We start from the raw sequence: 23,592 nt of genomic DNA, 5'->3' as shown, positions 1-23,592 counted from the left end.
ACAATTTCCTTGGCTTTTTCATCTGGAAAATGGTGACTAGAAGTCACCTATCTGACAGGCTGAGTGGTGAGTCTTTATTTTAATATTTATAAAGCACTTTGGAAGGAAGTCAATACAAATGCAAAGCATATAATTATTATTATATGGAATAGTTAAGTTGGAAAAGTTAGTGGGTATAATGTAGTGAGTAGCCAAGCAACGTAGAGGAGCTCAAACAGGTTATCTTCTGGTTAGTACTACCTATGATTTGGTGATGCCTAAAATGGATACTATCAATAGTAACAATGATTTTGAAAAAGGCATTTTCTCTCTCCATTTTCATCATGATTTTTAATAGCACTTAAAAGATCAAGGTGTGCAGTAGAGCTAATAGTATGTATTTAACTTACATCCGTGGAAGAAAACTTGAACCAACATAAAACAAATGTATAATCCTTTGCAGAATTTTGACAATATTTGTGTAACCTGTAACATGAGTGGAAGCTGCTGAGTGTGAAATGTTTGCTGTCTTTGGCCTATATTGATTTATACAGCTGTGTTTCTTCTTATACAATAGAGAAACTCTCCAGCTGCCCCCACCCAAAAATCATAAAATAAATACTCCAGTGTTGGATAAAAATGATTTGATGAACATCTTCCTTCCCAAGTTCCTGGAAACTCTGGAATTTAAGTGCATGAATTTGGAGGGTATAATCTGTCTGAATTTGAGATTACATGAGCAGAGCTCTATCCCCATGTCTGGCCATGGTGTCCTATGCTACTGAAAAAGTCCGCAACCTCCAGGTCTGTTAAGTCAATGGGAGTTGTTCTAATGCTATAATGTTCCAACACCTTTCCCAGGCTCTGTAATCTACCAGTGCTTCTCTTCTAAGAGCCTGCTTTGTTTCCTCCATCCACTTCTAACTTCATGCTGTCTTTCACACAGGGCTTGTCTTCTTCATTGCAGAGTTAACTCGCATTATACCTCCTATGTTGTTCAAACCCAAGTCCTGTCCACACACACAAACCTGAACTCGAATGAGGTGTTGCTTTTAACTCAAATTAGCTGGCACATCTGGAGTATGTGCTAAATCAGAGCTTTGGCATAACTCATCCACTGCTAATGCAGTCACTCTGTGTAGTAATCCAGTCACTCTGTGCAGCTTGAGTGTCATTTCTCAGAGTGGTTGCTCTCACCCTTGGTAGGCTAACTTGGGAGGAGTTAACTCAAGGATAGATGAGTTAACTCTTCAGTGAAGACATAGCCACAGACCTCCAAGCTTGAAACCAACTTTATTAATATAAGACAACCTGCCCTGCTTCCTTTAAAAAAGCTTCTTCTTCCCTTCTGTTCCAGGAAGTGTATAATGAACACTTGGAGCATGTCATCAAACAAATAATTACACCTGTTGTACAGGACCATTAGTGTACATTGATGTTATCTAAATAAAAATCTTGTGCTGGTAATACTGCGTGAACTTCTCCTGGGAAGTTGTATGGGTGGAGTTCTAGAGTGAGTCTGTTCCATATTGCTTGTCTAATTGTAATTTAGCTTGCGTTAAAGCCATATTCCTTTTTATAGCTAAGCAAAATTTCAAGTATTAAATTTGGATTTAGAATACATTTGGCAATTTCATATTCACTGATTTAAAAAAAAATCACTTCTCTACTTTGTGTCTGTTAAATACACATAGTTTGGATAGATCTAAGATTCTGATTAGAGAAAAACATGATAGTGTAAATTTTAGTTTTACAAAGTAATTCTCCCTCCTTGCTCATCTGCGATAATTGTTTTCAACTTGCCCCTCAACTCTTAGGTACTCCAAGCACACCAGGAAATGAATAGAAACCAGTTGTACAAGGCAAGAAACTCCAGGCTAGAGTTTACCTGTAACACTCGGAGCTGATAAATGTGTTAATCCTTCCACAGAAAAAATCAGCTTTCAAATTGCCCTTTCCCCATTTGAAACTGGCGCAAACTATCAGCAAGAATGCAACATGCATGTGACAATTAAACAGGCAAATCTGTTTTGCCTGTGGTTCTGTTAGGTTTCCATTTACTCCCCTGCAGTGTGGAACTAGCAACCATAATTGCATGCCTGAACCTACAAAGGGTGGCTCTTTGTGTTTGTGTGCCTGGGATCACACTAGTAGAATCAATCAGGGATCTGACAATGCTGAAAGGAATATCTGGTTACACAAGCACGTGTATTGAGCTTGCAGCACAGGTGGAGGCTAGAATTTTCTCATACAACTTGTTCCAGAGTGATTGACTGTATGAAACAAATGGAAGAAAAACCTTCCAATGCATGCCTGTGCAGTCTAACTGCTAGCCAGTCAGCATGGCTGCTGCTCCAGAAGAGGATGGGTATGGCTGGCATCCTCTCATGCCTACCTCATTTTAATCACAAAGTTACCTATATTCCATACAAATGTGGTGTCCCCTTACTTCTGTTGTTGAAAATTATTCACCAGAAATAAAGCATCATGAAACTAAGGTTGTAGAAAGTTACTGATGCTAAGGGAATGAATCTCTCAGCATTTAAGTTTTCCTGCATGAATAATTTTTGTCTTTTTATCGCAAAAAGTCTCATGTTTGGGCCTTGGCAGGTTGAGGAGTATGGTGGATGGGAGTTATACAGAGTTATTCCAAGTGCTGATGTGACTGCTTCAACAAGTGGCATAAAGGAGATTTTGTTGGATGTGTACACTACTTTGAGTTTTTTGTAACATGAAAATTACAAAACTTTCAGGGAAACTTCGGAGTTTAGCATGTGGAAAAGTACTAGTGTAAGTAGATCCTGTGTTTTAGAATCCTAGGTATGATATTTTTTCACTTGGAGTGAAATTAGACTGTGTTCATTGACCACCTGGATAATCTGATCTCAAAATATAAGGTCCTGCCTTTTCTTCTTGGGCAAGAAGATGGACTGGACAGCTAAACAGGTCTTCAAATTTCTGTGGTTATAGCAAGATGTGGCTCATGAATATAGGCCTTCTTGCTATAATCTTGCTTTCTCTGTTATTTAAACATCCGCATTGCTACTTTTATATATAATTATTTTAAAAGATTGTTTTTTGGTTCGTTTTTTTATCCAAACATTCAAGAAACAAACGTTTTTAAAATATATAAAAGTCACAGTACAAATATTTAAGAACTATATAGACATTTTTACCTAAATAATAAACATTTTAGAAGAAGTATGGAAAGTGCAATGGAGACACTTTAATAGAACTGAGACAGCAAAATTACATTGAGATAATAAAAACAGATTTACAGTCAATCAATTCAGAACATGAAAAGTATTCTCTTCTGCTCCTCCTGCATTGCACAAAGAATATGCACAAAATACAAAATCATATGTTCCATTTGTAAGGATCTGTGCAATAATACATGTTACTATAGTACAAAAACAGAAATAAAATTACACCTATCCTAGCTTATAAACCAATGCATGTAGCATACTGTATTTGTTCTATGTCAGTTTTATGTTCATTGCTACAGAACAACTGCTTGGTTTCCCTCCCCTTTACATTCATGATACAAACATGTTTGTAATGGGTTTGAAATGGGTTCTATATTTCATTTCAACAATGCAGCCTAGTTCCAAACCTCTACATTGTTTGTTTTTAAAGGCATATATTAATATTCCATATTGGCTTTAATGGGCAAATAACTAACCTATTGGAACCTTGCTAACCCGTCCCGTTGGAATGACAGTTGTCATTGGAATGGCAATCTTGGCCAGTGGATAGGGCATTTAGGAATCAAGAGACCTATATTCTGTTTCTACTTCTGATACTGGCTTCTCTTTGTGACTTTGAGCAAAGTTGGATGGCTAAAGTTAGGCACCCAAATCAGCATCTCTGAATATTGGGCTGGTATTAGTTGCTTAAATATCGATTAGGGCACCTGATTTAATTGCAAATTTTGCCCTTCACAACTCAGAGTAATACTCTTACTTTGGTAAAGAAATTTTAGATCCACTTTCTGTAAAACAACTTATATTAATGTTAGGTGTATGTATTAATATTATTGACTCTAGATTTTCAACCTGAATTCTTATGCTCATCAATTAAGACACCAGAAAATTCTCTGTACTCTTAACAAATTCACCTCCCACACAATATTAGACCCCGTATTTTAGTATCACATAAAACATAGTTCTTCCTTCTGTTTTTTCCCCTGAGAGGAACTTTGCTGTTTTTTTCCAGTCTTTCATATTTTCCAAATATGTTTTTCACACCATAAAGAAAAGCAATTATCATTTTTATAATAAACTGATGCTTTGTGGCTATGAAAAACTCCAATCTCTGATAATTTAGAATTTTAATTTCATCTCACCCTAGAGATGCAGTATTGATGAAATTGTGTCAGAGCGAGGCAGCAGGACTCCTCTCTGAAATCTCTTGTGGATTAACACTAGATTGGTATTTCCAGCTTTATTGATTTTCATAGCAGAAGTTAAAAAATGTTTTAAGGAGAATGGGTCGTGTTGGCTGTGCTCTTTGTCCCTTTCTCATACATAAATTCTGATACAATGGTCAACTAGTAGTGTCCTTATGGGTGGCAGAAACTTGATGGTTCTACTGGGACAATTTGCAGTCCTGCTCATTGTGCTTGTAAGTGAAGAGTATGATGTTTGAAGAAGTGTTTACTGTTGTCAGAGACAACAGAGCCACTCCCCACAAATAATGGTATATGCAGTGAAGGAAATGTTCTCAATTGGGACAGCTGGGTTGGGCTGAAGGCTGGTGGTGGGATGTGTGGCTGGGTGCCTAGGACACCCAGTGAGCTTGGATGTGTGTTGGAGTGCCTGGTGCAGCAAGGAACAGACTGGGGGTAGTTTCTTGGGCTTCATTATTTCCCTGCCATATGTTGCTGTCTTCTGTATGTACCTAGACACTTGCATGGCCCCCTCCTCACAGTAAGTGAGCACCTGCTCCCTGTGCTCATCAGCTGCTCTTCTGGTTGCCACCCTGCAGGGGGAGCAGGAGTGGCCTTCAGAGAAGGTGCAGCAACCCCCATTGCCCAGAAGAGGAACTGTAAGGAAATCCCTGCTGGATATGGGATATTCCAACAAAGGGGATTGGGAATCCATGAAAGGGGGCTTCAGGCATGAATGTGATGCCAGAGGTATGCCCCTTAGCTGCCATGACGTCCGCTTTCGTCAGTTCTACATCAGTAATATAATAGAAAACACTCACTCTAAACAGGAGCACCACCAGCTTTTCTGCCGCCCTAGGCAGCGGAAGGTCCCGCCCTGAAATGCTGCCCCCCACAGAGGCGGCAGAAGGTCCCACTGCCAAAATACCGCCGCGGTCGCCGCCCCCCAAATTGTAGCACCCTAGGCGACCGCCTAGGTCACCTAATGGGTTGCGCCGGCCCTGACTCTAAAGAAACAAGCCACAGCCCTGGGCAATGACAATTTCAGTAAATTTTACATTAATAAGATGGCCTGATAATTCCATTTCATGTGTAATCACCGTGGTTACTTTTAAAATCTGAGGTTTTTTAACTTTGATTAAGCTTTTGTTTTATTTCATTGTCTCTTCTCCCTAGGACGGGTCACTGGGTAACATCGATGACCTGGCACAGCAGTATGCAGATTACTATAACACCTGTTTTACTGATGTGTGTGAGAGGATGGAGGAGCTGCGCAAACGGAGGGTTTCTCAAGACCTTGATATGGTAAGTGGAGTAGCTACATCTTTCCATCTCAGGCCTTTCTTGCATACACTATGGATGGAATACTCAGCATTCTAGCTCAGGGAAATAGGGCTGAGAGCGCACATGTGTGCCCACAGAATAACACTTCCAAGCTGATGGTCTTAATTATTTTTGTGGGAAATACTGAGGTTGGTCTATTGATATGATTCATTAGGTTGCAGATTGCGTTAGCTTATTGTATCTTTTTGCTTACACAAAGTTCCTTACAGAAGTTGACTGAGATGGAAGAAAATGCTTGCTTTAATATGAGAGAAATTAGTTAGTTCTTTGCTCAAGGATGTTTCCAATATGGTTATTAGGAAATACACCTTTGTTCCTAAACCTCATATTATATAATTTTAAAACATAGCTTCTCACAACTGTAAAATGTTGTCTTTTATTCAGGTCTCCCAAACTGAAGCAGTCTGTACACAGATACTGATCCTGCATTAGGATACACTAGGGTCCCAGAGAAGTTAGTCTGCCTCCTCAGAAGCATATAGTTCCACAGTAGCTGAAATGGATGTAGGCATGGACCACAGTTGTCAGTCCTTTTTTTTTTTTTTCGGTAAAGAAAATCTTTTTCTCAAAAGAGCCCGTTCTAAAATCTTAAGTGAGATTCTTTCATTGTTTGGCAATTGCTAATTGTTTCCTCCTTGCTTTTGTTTACATTATTTAGCCTGATTGCTGAACAAATATCTGTGTAGAATGTACACTAAATATTATTACTTACAATACTTTTTTCATCATAAATTTTTTTTTATTGGTTTTCAGAGTATCAGTAAGAATCCTTGTAATGTATAGAAACATATTCAGGTCTTAAAATTTCACAGAATGCTGGGATTACTTCAGTAATATTTCTTAAACTTGGACCTTGGCTTTTTTAATTTTGTCATGATGATAATGTTTGAGTACTAAATGTAGGAACCAATAAACCAAAGTAGTTAGCAAAGACACAGAGCTTACATACCATGAACAGTGAAGTCAATCACTGTTAGTTCATAAGAGCTGTGACATGTTATAGTACATATCAAAGACATAGGAGTATATGCTGTCACATTAATACTTTACACCTCTCTAGTGCCATCTACCCAGAGATCTCAAAGGGCCTTTCAGACAAAACTATGAGATGGAGCATCCCTAGTTTATACAGGTAAACTGAGGCACGGATGACTTTCCTATTGATTCACAAGCCTGTGGCAAAGCCAAGAATAGACTCAGATCACTTGACTCTCACTCCTGTACTTTCACTGCAAGCACTCCTCCTCCTCCATTCACCCCTTCAGATACGTCCAATATTGTGAAAGGTCTAACATGCAGAGGAGCTTGTGAGCCTCCTGAATTTGGTTTGTAGACTTTTGGATTCATGTATTTACTGTCTTAATATCACAGAGAAGCAGAATACTCCCATCTTTCCCTTACTCGCCCCCCCCCCCACCTGATCCATAGCATAGACAGCCAAGTGACTCTGGGAGCAATTAGTGACTTTCTATTGCTGCAGCAGTTGTGGTTTATGAGATGGACCACATGGCTGCTTTCTTTCTTTGAGTCCAGCAGCCCTGCCACATAAAAAAACTCTCATTGACTTCAGTGGGAGTTGTGCAAATGGAAGAGCTTCAGAATCAGGCCGTAAGAAAATAATCTCCTGTGCTCAATTGAAGTTAGTTAATCCCTCTCCATTTATTTTTTTAAATGGAAACAATATTTCATTTTTAGCAGGATTACCATGGTGTAACAAATTAAACACTGTGAAGAAAAAGCTTTCATGCTATAGTTTTGAATGTTTAAGATTTGCATGCAACTCTATTGCAGGGGGCTCCGTATGGAACATTCCACAGTGTGCGGACAGCTGAGCCTTCTGCATGAATAAGTGACTGGAACAGTTTAGTGGTTCAATCTAATCCCGAGATACCCATGCTGTCTTCCAAACTGCATACAGTGACTATTCCAGATAAGCTTTGGCAGTTATAAAATCTCCTTCCTGGCGCTCAGGAATTTTGGAAGGCAGCTTCTGTGCTGGGTAACGAAGCATGCGTTACAACTGGAGAGAACTCCCTTCCATTTAGACAGATGGGCCTAATTTGGCTCTCTTCATTCCAGAGCTCCAGAAAGCAGTCTGGGGAAAGCCATACGAGCTTAATTAGCTCACATCAAAGATGCAGAACTTCGTGGTGGGTTAAAAAGATATGAGCTAATGCAAGTCAGATCTGTGAGTGATTTCACCGGCTACTGCTTTCAAAGGGAAGTTAGTCTGAAAAGTGGCTGTGTGAAAATGGCATCTTGGGGTATATTTTTCAGTGGCTTCTGCATCAAATGTGCTCAGTTTATAAATCAAAAAGATAATTTTTTTTGAACTGCCAGCTCTACAAGCTATGTAGAGAGAGCCTTGTGGTTGAAAATCAAATTAATGTTGTTACATCCATTCTCAGTACAATGAGAAAGTTTTGGGGACATCAGCTAGCCATTCTGTTGATAATGCACTCTTCCACATATTATGTGCTATGTTATCCCAGCAGTGCTGACAGCAGCAAAAATTTTGTTATTGCAAACTTTACTTGGAAGGTACATGAGGAGCAGGTGGTGGACCTGTCGTCAGTAATACATTGTTGATTTAATAGATTAATCTACAACTCTGCTTTAACTGGGAGTTGATTTAAATTGAAGAGCAGGTGACAGTGGCTTGAGGAGCACCCAGAAAATAGGAGAAATATTGTCCCATTCATTTTTGTCTCAGATTTTAACCTCAACTTGCTGTTGAATTTTCTTTTAGGGCTGTTTTAGCCTGCCTCTGTACTACAAAAGGTATTATTATTAAGTAGGGGGTTGCACATGTCATAACCTGTGTAGGCCAAGCTTAATGTAAGTTGTTGTTAATGTATGTTCCAGAAGCACCCAAAGGCTCCTATAAGGACTGGGACCTCACTGTGCTGGGTGTTTTGTAAATGCAGATAATCTGTCGCAGTGATCTTGCATCTAAAAGACAAAGGGTGAGGATGGAGATCTAACATACAGGTAAATGAAGATGGCAGTGATTGGCACAGTTTTTTTAGTTATATATAGATCTTAGTGACTTGTTCAGATATATGGAGATATACCTATCTCATAGAACTGGAAGGGACCCTGAAAGGTCATCAAGTCCAGCCCCTTGCCTTCACTAGCAAGGACCAAGTACTGATTTTGCCCCCGATCCCGAAGTGCCCCCCTCAAGGATTGAGCTCACAACCCTGGGTTTAGCAGGCCAATGCTCAAACCACTGAGCTATCCCTCCTCCCAATGATGAAAGTCATTGTCCTTTGAAGTCCAGTCATTGAAGGGAAGAAATCCAAAAGGATGGACTCTTTACTGGTGCTACCCTATATACTGAGAGTTTTAATTTTCTGGGGAGAAAGTTTTGATATCTTAGTTCTCAATTTTGCTCTGTAATCAGCTCTACAACCATGCCTATCAGACCATGTCCATTTTGGTCTGGATGTCCTGCTCCAGGTTGAAACAAAAAGCACTCAGCGAAATTGTTCTGGAGAACAGGATATCTTGCATCAATGGAGCAGGGGCTGCAGATGGATGGAAAGCAGTGTTCTATAAACAAGGATTATGGTTCCAAACTGTAATGTTATCAAGGCTTTTTAGTTGGTCCGTAAACACAATAACTGTATTTTTCATTTGGATTTTTGCCTTTGTTTTTATAATGGTGAATATGCTGGTTTTGGGGGCATTAGTGTTTGTGAACAGCAAGGGAGTTACCCACATTTGCAAACATTTGGCCTGTTCCTGCACACCATGTGTTTTCTTGGCTGGGGAAAACTGCAGTCAGAATAGATAGTGGCTTTTCAAGCCTAAAAGGGATGGATCACTGGTAATATTCAACTGGACATCTGTTAAAATGAAGTTGTGGCCAGAAAAGTGACTCTGTGAAAGTGGCACCTTGTTACTGCTCATATCTGCTTCCTGTGAGTCTTTTGGAGATGTATCCGCTCAGTTTCCTGACATAAACAAGTTTGTAGTGCTGTTAACAGGGCACCGCAGAAATGATATAGCTGTGAAAGAGCATACTGCATTGTGTTGTCTCATCCATCACTGACAATCACCAGCTAAGTTCTGATTCCAGGATTTCTATTGTGGCTGATGATCCGTAAGGCAAAGAAAATACAGCTTGAGATTCAGATAGATTGAGTTTGTGCTTATTTCACTGGCAAATGATAAAAATGTTTGGATTTATAAACTGCTCAAATTAAAGATGGATGTCACTGAGAAGCAATAAATAAGGAACACAAATATGCCACTTTTGTTTTTCCTTTTTAATAATGTCTTATAAATGTTTTCATATGGAAAGAAGAGACCATCCAGTATCTTTTAATATATACATTGTAAATCCACCCTCCTAATCCCTTATGTTCTTAAAGTGTGAGTATTTATACATACATACACAACACACACACACACGTGTACGTATAATGTCAGAAAATACAAATGAACACCAAACAAAACCAAAATCTTTTCTCACCACCAGCACACTTTTTAGGGTATGTAATCTTTGTATGCCACTGTGACTATGTGCATAGTTCTGAAAGGTGCTGGGCAACCAATTATTTGTTCACAAATTCTGTGTGCAGCAAGGAAAAGTGGGGGAAGATGGCACAAATAGGACAATTCATTAGCCTTTCACCTCTGGAGAGATGGATTTAGATCACATGGGAAATGAGATCATCCACTCTCTAGTGAATGTTTGGCCATATCATAGAACTACCATACCGATTGTTGATGAGGTTAATTGAGCTAGTCTTTGCACAAGAGAGACCCAGATTAGAATAGCCATGTTTGTTGAGGGAACTGTGTGTGTTAAAGTGCCTACCTGCATTATTCCCAGTTCTGTTTCTTTCTGCTGTTCACATATACACCGCTACCCCGATATAACGCGACCCGATATAAAACAAATTCGGATATAAAGCGGTAAAGCGGTGCTCCGGGGGGGGTGGGGCTGCGTGCTCCGGTGGATGAAAGCAAGTTCGATTATAACGCGGTTTCACCTATAACACGGTAAGATTTTTTTTGGCTCCCAAGGACAGCATTATATCGAGGAAGAGGTGTATTAAATTCAGTGTCTCCTAAAGTTGATAGTTGTTTCCTACCACAAAACTGGTCATCTCTGCTCTACAAATTCAGTATTATCTTCATGTGGTTTTTATGTTTTTGCTTTGGTTAGTACTGTTGGGATGCCTCTGTCTCACTGGAACAGGATTCACTATTTTGTTTTGTCTTGTTGCCTGAACTGGGCTCCACAAAATATAAACAACATTTGGGTTTGTTTAAAAAAAATGTAGAGAACAGAAGACTAACTCTGTATAGAACACACAGATAAAACCTTCATAATTGTGGAGAGTTTACAAGCCTCATTAGTCAGACACACACGCACGAAGCAGAAGTAGTGGAACACCTAAACTTCTAAAGACTTTCTCTTCTCTATAGTAGTTAAAAATGGTTTGTGCCTGTATATGATGGATGTAATGTGGATTTAATATATTGGCAGCCTCAGGCACACAACTTCTTAGGCTTTATCTACACTAGTAAAATTCATGAGCATTTTTCTTCACCAGTAGGAGGAACAATGGAAGCTGTAGTAGAGACAGGGAGCCAAGCATTTTTAGCATTGTCATCTGACTGCTGTTGGGCCCTGATTCAACATTAAGCATTTGCCTGACTATAAGCATGGGAATAAAGCAAGCCTTGTATTTAAGTATCATGCTGAATCAGAGCCTAAGATAAAAGGGTGGTAAAAACACCTGCACTTTCTCTATGCTAGCACCACCATTTCTACCTCTGCTGGAGCTGAGCTAATGCAGGGTGGGGAAACCTGATAAATTCTACCTCAGAATCCTATTAAACCCCCTTCAGCAAAACATGTCTATTTTACAGGCAAAATGAGATGGCTGTACAGGCTGGAAAGTTGGCAGATGTGGAGTAATGGTTATTTTGGGGACCCCAACTGCACATTTACATACATTTATATATGTAAGTGTGTGTGTTTTAAGTGTAACCTCAGTTTGGCATTTGCAGGCTTTCTAGTATTTGCATTTTTTTTGACAACCCCACATTTTCAAAAGGGATGGTTCTCTTTAGTGACTGGTAGATACTTACAGTCTTAACTCCACTTTACTCAAGTCTCTTCACCCCCTGGTTTTGTTTAATATGTGGTATAAAATAGGTAGCTCACATTTATCAGATATTATTTAGTAATTATGGTAATAGAATCCCTCCAGATATGTAGGCCTGTTTGTCTTCTAGTTTCAGTCTTATAGGACCAGCTGTAGTGATTTTCTTGTTTTTTTAAATTCAGGAGGACTTTTACTTTGAACCAAAATGAATTGAATTTGTTCTCACTGTGCTATTTGGTCCTAGAAAAGCTGTGTATCTGCTGGCACTGGCAAACTGGATTTTTATTAACTCTGTGATCTAATCTAATCAGAACCTGAGGACTTGATAGAGAAAAAACTTTGGTTGAGTGACTTCAATTCCTTCTGTGGTTTTTTCCTCTCTCAATGTAGAAGATAACCCCCCCCCCCCCCCCCCCCTCCCCAAAAGGAAGCAATCATGTTACCCAATGTGAAAATGGTAGGTAAATTTCATTACAGGGGATAAAGCCACTTTTGTAAAAACAAAAAACAACAACAAAATAAATACAAAATAAACAAGCAGACGGGAAGATCTCTTTAAAATAACCATCCAAACCTAAAACAAACACACTTTTTGTGGTATGCAGCTGTGTTTATTTCTCATTTGCATATGATTAGAAGAATTCCAAAATGCCAATCCGATTGACACTAATCTGAGAAAGATAGCAAGTGTAAGCAGGCGCCAGAGAGAGAGGGAGGGAGAGAGCTTCCAGAATGCTGTGGAGTTATTCATCAGCATCTCGGAACACTGTGCAATGTACCAATGTTTTTCAGACAACTACCACTTGTGAGTAGGTGGTCCCAGCTGCAGGAAAAGATGGGTTAGTACTGATGACTTGCTAGATACAGGGGTTGTATTTATAAAGTGGCTACATGGAGGAGTAGGGTCTAATAAAATGGCAGCCAGTATTTACTTAAAATTTACATTTGATGGTTCAGTGTCTGAGATTTCTTAGTGGTTTTGTATTCAGTTTGGGCCAAAGTCTGATATCCTAGTTGAACAGAGTGCTGCTAGACTAGAGGAAGGGTATCAGAATCTGGTCTATGAAGGAGGTGCTAAAACAAAGAATGGAATCTCCTAGGAAAATGTAATCCCTCGCCAGCACATCCATGCTTTTCCCTTCTTTTGTAACAATGTGTCTTTTTTTAAAGTTAAATACAACTCTGCAAGCAGACTCCATGTTTCACCCCAGGAATTGTTGCTCAAAGACTTCAGTCAGTGTATCCACATATGCTGAATCTGACCTACAATAGAGATTCAAAAAGTCAGCCCAGCCCTGCACTTGCTTCTGTTTTTTCTAAGCTTTTGAATAAATGAGCAGAGCCTCTGATCCTTGAGGAATAATAAAGATGATGTTTGAGATAAATGTCCAGGACTCACTCCGGTATTCAAAATCTGTAGCTGTAGCACCAGTATCAGCCTTGTGGGTCACCCAAGAAATGTATGGATCCTAATCGAGAGTGTGTTCTGAAGCAAATTAGAACCACATTGTGAATAGTTGTGAACATCTGGATATGTTCTGGAGTGTCCTCCCCCTCCCCCCTCCAGCAGATTTGTCCCCCCAATAAAGCTGCACAGAGGGAGAAAGACTTCCATCTGTGAACTCAAGGGGATTGGTTTCTTTTTTGCCTCTGTCCCTTCTCTTCTTTGAGATATAGGTTCTGATGTTGCACAGTTACACTTCTTTGATCTCTTGATCTTTGATCTTTTATCAGCATTGTGTAACTCCTCTATTTTTGGCAATGTCGCCTGAAGCGTGCACAGAAAGTTCCATATCAAACAAGGTAGTTTGTGATTTGAGGGAGATAGAAGTTAGTTTGGAGAGATTGATCAGTAACCAGAGTCGTCATGCAATCGCTGAGTTCCCCAAGATAATAAAATGAATGAATATCAGCTAAGACCCCTGCTTCCCTATTATTTATACTATAATAGGTTTTGCATTATACATAAGGAAGCAAAGCAATGTGAGATTACTATGGCCGGTAGTTACCTACCTCTTAATTTCTGGTTATTAAAGTAAATTGGGTTATGGAAGTAATGACATTATATATTATATACATATATGTCAATATGAACTGGCAATACTTTGCAAAAGGATTGAATTTCATCACTTTAGCAAAAGGATTAATTGATAGAACTTCCGGTATTGCTGGTCATGACAGACCAGATGGATGGGGATTAGAAGCTAATTTAGAATAAATTCTTTCCTAATGGTAAATCTCGCAGCAGCAACACTTGGAATGTGAGAGACCCCCATTAAAAACGCTTAATAATAATCACTTTAAACCTGTCTGCTACCTGTTGTTGCAGAATTCCTCGAAGAGATAGCAACTGTAATCAGTTGGTTTAGGTCTATATGGGAAGATAAGCCAAAGAATTAGATAAAGCAGGAACAAGAAATCAAAGAGAAGAATAATCAAATTAGAGAACCTTTGTCCAAGACAAACTAAGGCGATAAGAAAACAATAAGTGGAAGAACTTTTTTCTGAGTGATAAAACTTTCAGTCAGCTGTCTGTCTGTCTGTCTCTGCTTGTGTATGTGCTCATGTGTCTCCCCCTTCACCATAATATCTGAGCTGATACAGTCCTGCTTCACAGCAGCCCTTGAGAGAAAAGCTAGCTTAAAGCTGTACGGCATGTGAGAGCCGCTGCAAAGTCATGTAAGTGAGGGGCAGAAAAGAATTTGAGCATTGGAAGTCCACCTTATTAAGTTCATATGTTTCATATTATCAACCATACCAGAATGACTGAAGGCCAAGTAATTAGAGCATTCAGTTGCTAGCCTACAAGAAATCTATCAAAATATTTTTATTTAATCTTTGTACAGCATTTTCTATCTTCAAAGCACTTTACAAACATTAATTAACTTTCATCACACCCTTTAGGGCTGGTAACTTAAGTGCCATTGTCCCTGGTGTGTGTGTGTGTGTGTGTGTGTGTGTGTGTGTGTGTGTGTGTGTTAACAGATGCGTAAATTTAAGGCCTCATCTGCTCTTGGATTTCAACTACTGGTGAAGCTGTATCCGTGGAAATCTCCCCAGTGTAGCCACGGTTTTCAACACTGTAACACAATAGTTACACAATTTTAAATTCAGAGCAACTAGGTTACAAACAATGGAGTTAGTCTGGATTTAAACCAGTGTAACGAAGAATAGAATTTGGCTACAAGAATTAATTATCTTGTCCAAGGCCAGTGAATCAGAGCTAGGAATAGAATTTGGAGTATGACTACATTAGCGTTTCAGAATAACTGTAGGGAATTACCTGCACTGACGATGGGGATGGACTTAGAAATTTACTCTGTGAAGTTACTATGGTTCTGCGATGACAGTTGTCTGCCAGAGTTGGAGAGACAGGACAGCTGAGCTACATTCAGTGTTTGTCAGTGGATCAGTTTGGTTATGACTTTTGAGTGGCAGGTGGTAGTGTGTACATTTAATTCTCTAGTCATTCTTGACATACAAGCCACTATAGATGGCTTGTTTGTGGTTACCCCAGTTTAAAACCAAAGCTTGCTGTGTACATTCTTTAAAATAATTTTAAATGAATAAAGAGAAGAAATACCACTATCTGCATTAACACTACAATCTTCCCTTCATATTGGACCAATATCAAAGGAATCCTGGGAAGCCACTATTGTTTTAGAATCACATGGTGTAGTAATAGAATATGAATCACATGTTCAATGGTTTTGAAGATGAGAAATATTGTGCAAGTGACTTGAATGAAATACGTTTGCTTATCAGAATGTTATTCATTTGTTGCTTAAGACAAAGTATTACTACAGATTCTTTGGGTTTCTATGAGCTCACTACCATCCTCACTGAGCTCTAGTCTGTTCAAAGGGGAAGGAAAAAGAGGGGATGGGGAGAAGGACGCGTGTGTGAGCTGCGAGGCGTGTGTGTGTGTGTGTGTGTGTTCTTGGGAGCTTCATGCTCCCATTTTGCTAGTCTGTCTTTTCTAGGCTGCTGTTGAAGGGTTTGCCAGAATTCTTCAGCTGTTTTGAGTGTTCCAGCACAACAGGAGCTGAGGAATGTTGAAGGGAAAGGCCTCATCTCCTGGAAGTGTGGGAGCAGAATGAGGAATCCAAAGGCACCTGGAGTGGATTCACAGAACCCTTCGATACAGTCGATAGAAAAGAGGAGGATTTCTCTTGTCCCGTGACAGATAGTTTTGTGGTCCCCGCTACAGTGCAACAGAACAGTAAAGTGACATTATGGTTTTTTAATCTGTTCTGGTGGCTGTGGAAAGACTGGAATCTGGAGACATGGCAATGTTTGCTGCATAAAAATCATTCTTTTTATTATTATAAACACCCTGAGCCAAGTTGCTCAGGGTGCTGCCCAGGAACTTAAAATACCATAAAATTAAAGAATAATCAAACAGGAAAGCAATTATATAAAGCCAATTAATGTGGCATCACTTTGATTTATTTTACTTTCTTCATATGTTCTTTTTTTAAAGGGGAAATGGGATTAGCCAAGATGGATATTTGGACCTGTCAAAAGCACCATCACCCAACAATACTCTCTTGTTCCAAGTATTCACCACACCCACCATCTACTATCTGAGCACCTGAGAGGACTCAAGGGGGAAGTCTTTTTGGTATAGCTACTTATTTATTATTTGTATTACTGTACTGCCCAGAGGCCATAGTCAGAGATCAGGGCCTCTTTCTAGTAGGCACTTGTAACAACAGGGTGCTGGCCAGGAGGTCCTGAGCCAGGCCCCTGTTAGTCCAGCTCCAATTAAGAAGCATTAATTGGGGCTGGCGGAGTAGGCCACGTCAAATTGCTAGAAGAGAAGCACCTGCGGGCCTCATTAGCCAGGGGGCTATATAAGGCTGGCAGGAAGGAAGGGAAGAGAAAGAAAGGGAAGAGCCAGAGGCTGTGTATCCCTGCTGGCCGGAGAAGCTAGCTGTCCCTCAGGTTGCTGGTTTGGAGCAGACTGTAAATAGAAGGTGGTGGGAGCTGACACTAAAAATAAAAGGCACTGGTGATTGCACTCAGAAGGGGTTTCTGGCTGATTTGTTGCGAGGGCAAGCAAAGGCCTCATTACAGCACTGAACAAATATATAGGAAGGGACAATCTTTGCCCCCCAAAGATCTGGCATGCTTGAATAGACAAAACAAAGGGTGAGAAAGGAAATACAGGAATGGAGAAGTGAAGGGACTTGCCCAAGGTAACAAAAAGATTAGTGGCAGAGCCAGTAATGGAACCTGGTCTCTGTCCTGTTCACTGAAACACAGCCTTTTAGGTGACTAGGTATGAATTAACTGCCTCTGTTAGAGGCAATTTTAATCCAAGAGTTTGCTATCAGGCAGCTTGTAAATGAAAGGTCAACTCCTATTTCACCAAAGACAGTTTTAGTAACCTGTGAGGACCTGAAGTTCAGAAACAAGATACTTAAAGCATCCAGATCTTGAGACTAGCTTCTTAGAATGGCAGATGTTTAAATTTAGCCTTTTGTTTCTTGACTATGTATGTGACTATTGATTTAAAAGCTAGGAAGAATTCTGTGAAACTGTAAAAAGCTTCCTGAATATAAAGAGCTATCATTAGTATTATTATTTTTATAATATGGCCCACATTATTTTAGGCAGTGGCAGGTTACCCAGACCCCTAGGATTGGTTATCTTTTAAGTATTTATAAATCTAAAATATCTTCTTTTTTTTTTCTTTTCTTTTTTTTGGCTACCTGAAGTATGGCTGGGAAGCAAAAACATTTTATTTGAGTGTAAGGTACCTAAAATTTAGGATTGATGGTAAACTTCCAGGAGATATGCATTGTGCCAATAGTTTGTGTATGGGAGAGGAGTGAGGCACATACAAGTTCAATAGGAAACAACTTTCACATTTATGTCCCTCCTGCATGGAGTAGGAAAAACATGGTAGCACGTCTAAATTCTTCTACTTCTGCCATCTTTGATCCTTCAGGAAAGCCTGAAGGCAAAATTGTTAAATATTGACCTATTCTCTACCTTTATTGACAGTAGAAGCAACATGGCTAGGGGAGGACATTTCAATCCGCTCTCCGGATAAGTTCGTTCACGATGGATTGTCTGTTTCTCTCTAGCTCCCCAGATAAATGGCTCATTTAAGGCAGATTTGCTGAGATTTGGTGTCATATTGCTGACACTGAAATGTAGTTTATGATTATCTTTGCTCTTATATATACCTCTAAACTCTTTCTGGATGTTTCAAAGAGTGATCCTTTTAGTTAGTGTCAGCTGTTGGAGAGCCCTGTTTTTAAGATATAAACTGTATGAAAGATTGTTACAATTTTTTAAACTCTATACACATAACTGCGAATGTGTATGGATACAAAAAGCTGTGTTTAACAGGCTAGCATTTGTCCATGGAAGATCCTTCATCTATAGATATTTTTACACCCACTTTACTTTTTTCATTGTAATATCACAGTCCTTTTTCACCCTCTAGTGGACTTCAGGATAAGAATATAGTATTTTCTCTGAGATCACAGCAGTTTGCAAAGACCTGAGGCCTAGTAATTAATTTACTTAAGAAATCAGACTTAAATCTTTATACATACAACAGCAGGACTTCTTTGTTTCCCCTCACTAATGATATGATCTTTGTCACCTGAGGGATGCCATGAAAGTTATCAGCTTCATTTTCGGGGGGTTGGAGGGAAGGGCAGTCCAGCGACTAAAACTTAAAAGCTTGATGGTATAGTCCATGTCATTCATTTTCCAAATGAACATGTATTCTATAGTGGCCATGCTTTAGGCGATATTGGAAGCCTGTAGCATTTTAACCATGAAAATGCAAACCCAACAGCGCACACAAACTTGTATTATTCACACACACAAAAGCCACTTAATGGAATGACATAGGACAAGTCCCAACTTCTCACCTTTTTAACCTGAGGGAAACGGCACCTTTAACTTAACAGCTAGCAGCAATACCAGAGGAAGCAGGGAAAGCAGACAGTCTTTCAGCCACCTGGAGTTGCAGTCCTCTGAACATTGTTATGGAAAATAGACTTGGTGTGTGTTTGGAGGAGGAGGGGGCTCTGAAGGACAATAACGCTGCTCTGTGTGCCAGGCAATAAAAGAATGCACCTTTAATAGCTCTTTTAATAAAACTGATCTGCTAGAAGCAAAGAATATATTGACTACCAAAGCCTGTTGAGTTTTCAGTGGAGTCTGACATCTGTAACAAATGTGTGGCACCAGACACATTACCAGTCTTGTTGAGAGCATTAACCTAATTTTCTGGCTTCAGTTACTCGCCATGGGTCAGGATTAACACCCCATCACTCCAGTGACTATGCCTAAGGCTATGATCTAGTCACAGGTATTTTTAGTAAAAGTCATGGACAGGTCACAGGCAGTAAACACGGCCTGTGACCTGTTACTAAAAATACCTGTGACTAATTCTTGGGTGGTGGTGTGGGGAGGCCATTGCTGGGAGGGGTGTGGGGGGGAAAGGTGTTGCCCGGGGCCAGTGGCACCAGCTGCCAGGAGCCAGGGGACCACGGCTGCTCTGGCCAGCTGCCCGGGGACCACTGCCGGGGGCCACCCAAGCAGTGGCTTGCGTGGCCGTCCCCAGGGCTGCTCCAGCAGTGGCTGGTGTGGCTGTCCCCGGGGCTGCTCCAGCAGTGGCTAGTGTGGCTGTCCCCGGGGCCACCTGAGCAGCTGGAAAGTCATGGGCTCTGTGACTTCCGCAACCTCCGTGACAGACACGGAGCCCTAACTGTGCCTATTGATACAACTACAAATATAATAGCCATACTGCAACACTTCCTAAGTGATTAGCCCGATTAGTTTTGACGGTACTATTTGCATAAGGATAGCTCATATAAGTAAGGGTTGCAAGGTCAGGGCCTGTGTCTCTCTAGACTGGTTAATCACCCTGCCAACATGTTATCTGGGATTCTAAAGCTGTTTGGATAAGGATGGAGAATCCTTCTGAAAGATGTTTCTCACAGAGTAGATGTTTCTTCAAATATATACACTTCAGTATTTTCTACACCCCTTCTTTGGGATCCAAGGGTTTTGAATGCCTTAAACAGGATTAGTTATATTGATTGTGATTCTAATTGGGTTTATTGAAGTTGGGAGCTAAAAAGAAGGTGCAAGGAACAACATGGTCCGTATAAGTGTGTCAGCAGTTCTCACTGATAGATTACTTGATCATCTAAGTAGAAAGAGAACTTCGGATTGACTTTATACCCCTGGGTCTGAGGTACCAGGTCTTGCCTTGTTCCCAGCCACAACCTGGTCTCAATAGAGTTCCTTCATATGAGGCAGAGCATAGCTGCTGCTGCACTAAGTTCTCCCATAGCAGATTCTGCAGCCTCTCGCTGACAAGGGCATGTGATATCACGTCCCAGGAGGCACCATCGCCCCACTCAGCAATAGATCTGGGCAGCACTACTTACGTGCTTGCCTTTGTATCTCAAGCCCCTCACTAACTATTTGTGAGAGGTTGAGATTGTTTCCGTAGCTGCTTTCTTGTTCTTGGCTGTCTTACTCCATTTTTCAGTACTACTGCAATACGATATGGTTAGAAGCCCATCAGGAATTGGGGGTGGGGTGGTCCTTCCTTAACTATATGTTATAATCACAGGTCCCTCCTTTTCCCCTCCCCACCTCAGATATACAAAAGACATTGGACATTGATCTTATTTTTCTTTATTGATATTTCCCTAGTAGTGTAGGTGGAGTGACATGTTTATTTTTCTAGATTGTCTCATATGAAACTTAGCCCCTGCACACATAATGAATAATGACACTGGCTTACGGGCCTTTCTTCCTTGATAATGGAACTAAACAGTGTCTCCTTCCACTTTTTCCTTTTTTGATGTAGCAACAGAGATCAAGTACATAAATAGCACAGTTGGCAGAAATAAGGCAAGATACATATACATATAAAATTGAAAACTGAGCGGTTATATTACATGCTTCCTTAGTCTTTAAAATAGTTGCAGATAAATAATTCTCTAAAAGGCTTTTTAAATATCACATTCTATTATGATGTTATGGTATGAGACCAGTCTTTGTAATATTGACCACAAACACATGTGCAGAGAATCCCTGACATTTACATATGCCCTTGTGGAGAGATGAGGCAGAATTTACTCACCTCAGCACTGAGATTGCACCTAGTTTAAATGATTTATTCAAAATAAATTATAAACCATGGATTGATTTAGTGAAAACTTACCACTTGAAAACCTTTTCCATCCTCTTTATTAAATATGGTTACCATTCTTAAAATAAAGGCTTTGTTTTATTCATAATGCCACTTGTAGTCACTGCTTATCGATTTCTGCTGCAGTCCCTTCCATGAGTTTAGTCAGATGAGTTACCGTATGTCATCTTGAACATTATTGCTTGCCTATGGTGTTGTAAGGAAACAGGAGGTCAACCTAACTTGCAACATTACTGCCAGTCATCTTATTTTCAATGTAGTAGAGGACTAAAAATAAAGTTTTATAAAACCTGTTAACATGAATGTTTTCTGTATTTTTTTAAATTTCCATGTAAAGCTTTTGCTTATTTCCCTATAATGTTTATAGTGCAACTATTTCTGCGTGTTGCTAATGCATGATGAACTTGAAATGAAACGGGTTTGGAAAAAAAAATGTGACCAGTCAATTTTCATTTCCTCTAATCCTACATTCTTCTCTCCCACTGAAATTATAAACGCTGAAAAGTAGAAAACTTTAAGAAATCAAATCTGCCATAATTTAAGATAACGCAAAACAGATCAAGGAGCTGCGTTCTTCTACATGGTTATTGCTTTGGAAACAGAATCTTGAATTTGGCGGGTGAAAACCCCATTTTTTTTTCTCCTTGAAAACATATTTGTCATTTTTTTAGTCAATACCTTACGTTCTGATTCTATCACTGATTCTATCACTTTGCTCATATTGAGTAGTACCTTACTCCATGATGTGTGCCACTGAAATCTGCCTTCTCTCTTTTTTTCCTGAAAGTGCCGTTCTTTATCAAAAAAGCGTTTGTTCCATTCAGCAAAGAAGGGATCTGCCCCTTATCTGTTTTCAAGTGGTATTTTGAAGACTATAAAACAAATGAGTACACAGAGATTCGCTCTTCTCCTTCGTGTAGCAAAGAATATAGAGAAATAGAATGTCCTAAAGCAGAATATATGTTTCTGCCACAAGAGTCTAGTCAACTCTATAATTCATAAAGACTGCTTCCATTAATATCTGTGATGGTACTTTGCATTCATACAGCACCATTAATATAGCAACTTACATCCAAGCACTTTACAATGATGGATATTATAATACCCATTTCACAAGTCATAAAATTGAGATACATAAAGTTAAATAATTTACACCAGGTACCTTAGTTCCTGATTCAGTGCCCTTTGAAGGAAAGACTCCCATTGTCTTCAATGAGCATTGGATCAGTACCATAGTGAGACAATACTCTGCTCCAAGTACTAGAAAATGGTGCCTCTGTAATTGCATTGCTGAATAATAGAAGTGGTTCAAACAAACAACTTGTGTTCCTGGTGCTGCCACTCATGGTATCCAATGTGATCCGCTGCTGCTGGCTCCTGAACATTCTTGAAGTTGGCTATGGGCCATTTCTGGATTTTTACTTGCCAAGATAAACTTCCTCAAAAGTACAGTAAAGTAAACCAAACTCACTAAGTGTGAGTGCAGCAATATTTGTCCTGGGTGAGTTTGTTGCAAACCTCAGGAAACGTGCCAGAGATGCATGATTGGCCATCCATCCACAGAGAGCATAAATTTACACAGGAACCAATGTAAAATAATGTTTAAAGGACTTTTAAAAAAGAATAGGGAAGACTGTTCAATGGATGCTATATCTACAAATGGATTTAAATGTGAGTGCATATATATGAATATATATGTATATATGAATATAGTTGATACTGGCTTTTTAAAGAATCCAGAAATGGTCACAGTCTTGTACACTCATGAGAGAGATTTCTAGACTAACCCTATGCATGGTTCCTTTTGTCTAATCTACCTATTTTGATGGGGACACTACTTTCTGCAGTCAGAAACATGATTCTATACCATGGGAATTGGGGGTATAGAAACAATTACATTAACTCTACGTATCAGATTTATGGCATTCATAAACATCTTGGTTTAATTAGGGGCCCAGTGCTACATACCGACTTTTCCTTCTTCCCAAAGTGCACTTTCAGTAACAGAATTAGTGAATGTGTTCTCAAAACGCAGAGATAGCTAAGTGAGGAGAATTCAGATTTGATATTTTAATTGATTTTTGCTACTGAGTGTGGAATAAATAAGGTCACAATGCTTGAAATTCATGGGACTGCATGTGTGTTTCCAGGATTGGGGCCTGAGATTGTATGAAAATTGCCAGAGGTTAAATCATGGGTAACTTGGTGAATCTGAATGAAGATTATCAGTCAAAATCTGAGTTTAACACACAAGCTTTAGTGAGGAAACATCTGTTAACGGAAATGGGACTGCCAAAGGTTTGCACTGAGCTGGGAAGTCACAAGGATGCGGTCATTGTTTGGGATTTTTTCTGTATTTTAATTTGAAAAACTGTTATCTACTCTGAAATGTAAAGAGCTGACAATAACCATGAAGTCACATAACTCCGATGAACTGTATAATCTACTCAGCAAGAGGCAGCTAGATTACATCTGTCTGCTGACTGTTATTTTCACAGAGGCTGCATGAAAACCATCGAGCTCTCCCGTCTGCTTCAGCCTTCTCATTTACTGCT

General features: G+C 39.7%; 1 protein-coding gene across 1 annotated transcript in view; it reads left to right on the top strand.

The window, feature by feature from the left end:
- Window positions 1-23,592, top strand: part of SASH1 (SAM and SH3 domain containing 1) — a 164,636-nt gene that overhangs the window by 25,191 nt on the left and 115,853 nt on the right. Inside the window, exon 2 of the mRNA XM_026649769.2 lies at window positions 5,543-5,671. Within this exon, the coding sequence (XP_026505554.1) occupies window positions 5,543-5,671 (129 nt within the window). The remainder of the gene's footprint in view (window positions 1-5,542; window positions 5,672-23,592) is intronic.

Source organism: Terrapene carolina, unplaced genomic scaffold (assembly GCF_002925995.2).
Source record: "Terrapene carolina triunguis isolate 2854851 unplaced genomic scaffold, T_m_triunguis-2.0 Scaffold85, whole genome shotgun sequence".
Lineage (NCBI taxonomy): Eukaryota > Metazoa > Chordata > Testudines > Emydidae > Terrapene > Terrapene triunguis.
This window is presented reverse-complemented; position numbering and strand designations above follow the sequence as displayed.